The following is a 6832-nucleotide window of genomic DNA, read 5'->3' on the forward strand; positions in this document are numbered from 1 at the left end:
AAAAGAAAAGAAAAGAAAAGAAAAGAAAAGAAAAGAAAAGAAAAGAAAAGAAAAGAAAAGAAAAGAAAAGAAAAGAAAAGAAAAGAAAAGAAAAAAGAAAAGAATGTTCTGCTCTTGTAGATGACTGAAGTTTGGTTATGAGCATCAGGTAGATGATAATGGCCTATAACTTCAGCCTCAGGGGGGAAATCACATACAGACTCGAGCCTATGTAGGCACAAAACCATTCAGGTATGCATACACTTTCTTGTTTACTATGGCTGAATCATTACATCTATGCAGTTGCAGAAAGCCACATGATATAGGCTCTTTTAGCCAAAGGAAAATTAGCTTAGGCTTAGTCTTTTGCTTTAATTTTTGTTTTATAACGCAACCTATAATAAAAATATATTATTTTTATATACATTCAGTGTATAATTTTATACACTTTACTTAATAAATTAGTGTATATCTTGACCTAACTAAGCCAGACTGGCATTTACTTTATTACCACTTCATTCCTTCATGAAAATATCATTTAAATTGTGCAGTTATTTAAAACTAGGACATTGAGTCATCATTGCTTTCTCATTATGAGAATTATCATCTGATTATACCTAGGATATTTAATTATATTTTTATTTGTTTCTTAGTATGTTATTAGAATTTGTCTCTAATTAAGTGGTATCTTGCTTAAATAAAGGAGGGAGAAGTACATGTTATTAGATATACCATTGATTCAATTTCTTTTATACTTTGTTGTAATAATATGTGTTATATGTTCATCCAGATTATTAACACGCTGAAAACACTTCATACATTTGTTAGGTATGTAGCAGAATCTATATTTAGCTTCTGCATAGTAGATACATAGTTAATTTAAGATAGTCTTAGTCTCCAGTTCTTATTTATTAAATATAATTAAGTCAAACTAATATCATTCTCATTTTAGCTACACCCCAATTCACAAGTTCTTATCTTATTCTCTTTCTATTCTTACATTTTTACACAAATGTCTACTTAGTCTATTAGAATGAATATGTCACAAATATTGCAGATATCAGTGGAGTTATCATTTGGAATTTTACTTCTGGAGTTAGATTCCTGCTGTTTACTTTTCCATTTATTTATTTTTAAAACATGTTTGTCAGATACTGAAGCAGCCAAAGGGCCAACATGGGTCTGCACTAGGTCATCTGCATATATATATATATATATATATATATATATATATATATATATATATTATAGCTTTCAGTTTTGTGCTTCTATTGTACTCCTGAGTGTGAGAGTGAGCAGATCTCTGATTTCTGTGCCTTTGCTTCAGAGTTTTCTTTCTGGAAGCTTTTCTCGTCCAACTTCATTTTGTTGACTTTTGTCTTATCATATTATATGTTACTTCATCATATTTTGTTCTTATCATTTAGAGGCCTGTTCTTTTCTAATGAGAGACAGAGAAGGAGTGAATCCAGATGGGATGGCAGGTTTGTAGTTATTGGAAGGAGTAGAGGGAGGGGAGACTGTCATACAGGACATACTGTATGAGATACGAACCTATTTTTAATAAAATGAGGTAAAAATCAAAGAAAATGTATGTGTGTGTGTGTGTGTGTGTGTGTGTGTGTGTGTGTGTGTTACACACACATTGTATGCACAGAGGACAATCTCAAATCTCAAGTGTTATACCTCATGAAACATTCTTATAATTTTTGTCTCTGGAATCTGGAGACTGTTGATTAGTTTAAGCTGTCTAACTAGTGTTATTGTAATTTTAAAAGTGACAACTTTTTTCTATTCCATCTAACTCCCAAATAAACGAGACAGAGCCTATAAGAATTATTTACTTGAGCTTCACAGCACTATAGTTGAACAATTATTAATCTATTTTATTCCTCTAAACTCGTCTGGCTACCTCCCAGACCAACTCCCCAGGATACTTGCATTTTAGTATTAACTTGGTTCTCTCTGCACTAGGTGTGTTTCTGTGGTGGCTTCTGAACCACTTCCTCCAGGTGAATCCTTTCTTTTTTCCTGCCTACCTCCCCTGGCTGGGATCAGAAGTCCAGCCCTGTTCTCTCCACTGCTCAGTAATTGTCAGATTATCTTTTCTGACAAATCAGAGAATAAATGGAGAGCAATGTTTACACAACATTCAGGTAGGAAAGATTTAGAATAAGCATTAAAAAACCATGTCCATATTGCAAACAGATATGGGGACATAAAAGTCAGTATTTGAATAATTCAAGGATAACCTGTACACAGTGCACAATAATATTATGCCTATTAGTTCTGGAGTTACAAGCACATGTCACCCATACCCAGCTTTTCACTGGGTGTTGAAGTTACAACACAAGTTCTTGATTGTACACCAAGCAAGTATCTTCCTTAACCCCAAAGATAAAGGAAAAAAATAGATAGTAACCCACAATAAGGTAGTAATTGACATGATTTTGTTTTGCTAAATTATCAGACAGGGGTTTAAAAAAAAAAGAGCTACAGTGGAAATGGCATATCTTCAAAATCTTAAAATCATGAGGCCAGAGATAGAATCATTAGAACTTGACTTCTTCCCTTGGATGTTAGAGAAAGCATCCAGGAATATTTGACAATCAAGAAACAGATAAATGCAGAACTTTTTCAAAACATTTTATGTATACTCCCCACAGGTTTCTTTGGCAGAATATTATGTAGGTTTGTTGTTGTTTATACCAGACACTCATTGTATAGCTCAAGTAGGAATTCAACTTCTGATTCTCCTACCACAGTTCTCCAAGCATGGCATTCATAGAGCTATAACACACAAGAGAACACTTGGCATCATGTTACATATGACTTTTCTTAAATCTCATTTTATTAAGATATTTATCACTAGAGTACAGTTGTAGTGAAGAGAACTAAAATGATTGCTGTTATTACTACATGCTGTGGGCTGAACACAAGTAGCTGATTGTATAGAATGCTATTTTAAAAACGCTATTGTATATATTCAAGGAAAAAAACCATAAAATATTGTTTTAAATGTTTCCCTATTAATCTTTGTTCATAAACTTACAATTACAAGCACACACACACACACACACACACACACAAATGGAAACTCACCCCTTATCCTGCTAAATTTTAAATTAAATCGTAGCTGCATACATACATACTATAATAGCATTTGCTAATTTATACAATGTGTATATTTGCATAAATACTTCACCACTAAAATATTCTTACTGCAAGTTAAGAATAAAGTTATTTAACTTTTAATATTGGAAGATAAATTATATTAAGACTAAAGATAGACATGATGGCCATATACATGAAAGGCTTTCTGCTCAGTTTATTTAAGGAAAGACTCTGCTGATCTGAATTTCTTTAGTTTCAAGAAAAATTATACATTTTGTGGATAAAATTCTCTGTAATATACATAAGAATAATCACAATTCTAAATTCTTTTCCAAAATTTTAATAGTTAATAATTATATCACATATTTTTAAAATAAATTAAAATATTGTTTAGAGAAAATGTTTTCTGTACATATAAATATTGCCTGAGTAGTAATTCTTTATTCTAATTATGTGTTCACTTTAAAAAAACAATTTAGAAGGCCAACCCATTGTCAATATTTATGTAGATGATTATGTTAGGTAATTAACAATGTAATACATCACTATAAAAAACACAACTACTTCAAATGACATACCAAATTTAGGAGAAAGTTTTTGAAGATGTCTACATTATAAGCTAGTAACAATTATACTTAAGGATCAACATAGCTAACATTAATATTCTGCTATTAAGATTGGAGTTTCTATTATCTCTTAAGTTATTAAAAGAGCGTAGATGCTGTAATTCAGAAATATAGACATAATTAGTAGTAGTTATTATAATATCTATGTTTTATGTTTATAATATTCTGCTTTTATTTTTAACTATGAACACAATTATCTAAAATTTTCAAACTATTTATATTCATCATCAGTATAATAACCATTAGTTGTGCCTATTTACATATATGTGTAAATTTCACCATTTGTCTATATGCATATCAGTGTGTTTGCATATATACATATGCAAATGTATATATATATGTGTGTGTGTACATAAATAATAAATATCCATATGTACACATTTGGCAGGACTTATATTAAAGAAAAGTTATGGAAAGTATTCTCATGCTCCTATTATTCAAGAAGCATCAGAAAAGTGCAAATATCAGTAAATCTTATTGAGAAAAAATAAAGTTACTATAAAAATGACTCAGCAAGGTAATTGTTATCTATTTTTCAGGGTTTCTGATATAATTTTAAAGAATATATTGGATTGAATCTCTGTAATAAATGCTTTCAATTTAAAGACTATTCAGCCCACTTCTTGAATAATAGAAAATAGTAGAACCTAAATAACAATTCTACTTGCCTTGGAGACAAGATAGTGTACAATAAAATAGGAGTTTGTCTATTTCTGACTTCCCAAGTTATTCATGAGTGGGTCTGTGCTAAATGTCACACAAATCATTTAACATAAGCACTTCCCATGGGCATAAGGACGATGTAGATGTCATGTCTACCCTATTCTTCCAATGTGAAATCATGCCATTAACAGTATTGAAACTGATGATGGTACCAAACTCCAAACATCCTTTTCTTGAATGGTTAAATGATATAAAAGTCACTTGTATTTCTCTTCAAGACAGATAAAGTTACAAGAACAGAAATAAGAAAAATAAAGTGAACCTTGACTGGTGAGAACAGATAAGAGGTATCTGGGGAGAAATTACAGTTTCTACCCAGGTTCAAATTAGAAGACATATTGGGAGTCGTTCAGTTTCCATAAGAAGTATCTAAACCCAAGTTGACAATTGATATTTTTAACCTGGCTCAGGCTAAGTAAGTTGAACTGTTGTCAAATTAAAACAGCAATGAGTCAGAATAAAAGTCTGAACACTAGGCAGGAATGACAGGGCAGATCCACATGGGTTTAGAAATGGGAGACACTGTCAGCTGTTAATTCTCATCTGGTGGGGATTGACAGAAAAGAGAAAAACCACAGTCAGATTTCCAAAAATGTGCTCATGGCGTTGTATAATCATTGACAGAAATGTAAATATTAGATAAATGTTCACATATAAAATTCAAAGACCAGAAAATGACTGTATTGTATCAGCACTCAGGCAAGAGATACAATGCCACTTCATTGGAATGTGGTTGGTGAAATTTGGGGTGTTTTCTTTTTTTTCTACTCTTACAAACTCTCCCCCAAATAAATCTACTTTTAGAATCAATTTATATGTTCCGGCTTAGTGATGCAGCTTACCCATTCAGTTCTGCAACTGTCCTCTGAAGCTGTCCAACAATGGTCTCACCTCTTGTATAGTGTAAATCCATCAGACAATAAACAATAAACAGCATCATTTTTATTTCAGTGCTGATGACACAGTATGTGTCGAATTGGTAGTTAAATAATTCATCTCTTTTTCAGGTGCAATCTGCCAGGCTTAATTTTAACTCTCCTTCTGATACTCATTTCATGTTCAGTAGCTCATTTCCTCATACGGATACTTGTCAATCAACTAAATTGAAATGTCATTTTGACCTTTAATTTGAAACAATTTTCTCTTTTCTTCATTTCATTTTTTTCTCTGTTAGTCAAATTAAAAGCCAAAATCACTGCTATTCAAAACCTTCATCCTAATTAATGCTGGAAAATTACCTACTCACTAATAATAGACTGATACTTTATCATTGCAGAGGTGATCCAGTTGAGTCTGCCTGAAGATCAGAGAGTAAGCATTACTGCAGCCACTGTGGGACAGAGTGCTGTTCTGAGCTGTGCCATTGTGGGAACGCTGAGACCCCCTATCATATGGAAGAGGAACAACATTGTTCTAAATAATTTAGATTTGGAAGACATCAATGTGAGTACGTGAAACTAAGATGCTGCCCAGTGTATGCATCTTACATGGTTTACTTCAGGCTTTGTGGTATTTGGGGAACTTTATAAATACTAGATACAAAGTAGAAGAGAGTTCTTAAATGACAGTATATTTATTCTACTAGTGGATAGGTGCCCAACAAAGCAGCTATAATTATGCAAATCACTTATATTGATGAAGTAAGATTATGTAGTAGTGAATTAGTGAGAGAATAGATCACACAGCATTTTATAAATATATCTTTAGTTTTAAAATATAAATTGTCTCCCTAGTAAATTCAAAGTTAATAATTATTTCAGCAAACACAGTCATTTAAGCTCCAATTTGCATAGTTGAAATTGTGCATGTTCAGAGTTCAAGAATAATAATTTAAGATTCCCACACATAAGAAGTGTGATAATGTACATGAGTATATGATGTGTGTGTGTGTGTGTGTGTATATCCATGCCTGTGTGTATGTAAATTTAGTTACCTAAAATATGAATTATGTTTTATAAAATACATATTCCTTGAGTATTTAATGTGTGTATAAACTTAGTAATATATTTTGCTAATTTATAGAACATACCTAGGGATTACTCTCTGAGGATTACTCTCTGAATTCATTCCCAGGCTGTATGACAATAAGGACCAGTGTGATGGAAGGTATATATATATATATATATATATATATATATATATATATATATATACCTTTGGTATTTCTTTTTTTTTTGGAAGATTAGATATTTTATTTTATTTTTTAAAGTATTTTCCTCAATTACATTTCCAATGCTATCCAAAAAGTCCCCCATTCACTCCTCCCCACTTCCCTACCCACCATTCCCCTTTTGTTGGCCCTGGCGTTCCCCTGTACTGGGGCATATAAAGTTTGTGTGTCCAATGGGCCTCTCTTTCCAGTGATGGCCGACTAGGCCATCTTTTGATAC

At 32.0% G+C, this 6832-nt stretch overlaps 1 protein-coding gene across 4 annotated transcripts in view; it reads left to right on the forward strand.

The window, feature by feature from the left end:
- The window catches only part of Fstl5 (follistatin like 5), a 591337-nt gene that overhangs the window by 372682 nt on the left and 211823 nt on the right, over positions 1 to 6832 (forward strand). For all 4 annotated transcript variants that reach the window (XM_021158305.1, XM_029475620.1, XM_029475621.1 and 1 more), the window contains one exon: positions 5719 to 5885. In XM_021158305.1, coding sequence (XP_021013964.1) covers positions 5719 to 5885 — 167 coding nt within the window. The remainder of the gene's footprint in view (positions 1 to 5718; positions 5886 to 6832) is intronic.

The sequence above is a fragment of the Mus caroli genome, chromosome 3 (assembly GCF_900094665.2).
Source record: "Mus caroli chromosome 3, CAROLI_EIJ_v1.1, whole genome shotgun sequence".
NCBI classification, from domain to species: Eukaryota; Metazoa; Chordata; class Mammalia; order Rodentia; family Muridae; genus Mus; species Mus caroli.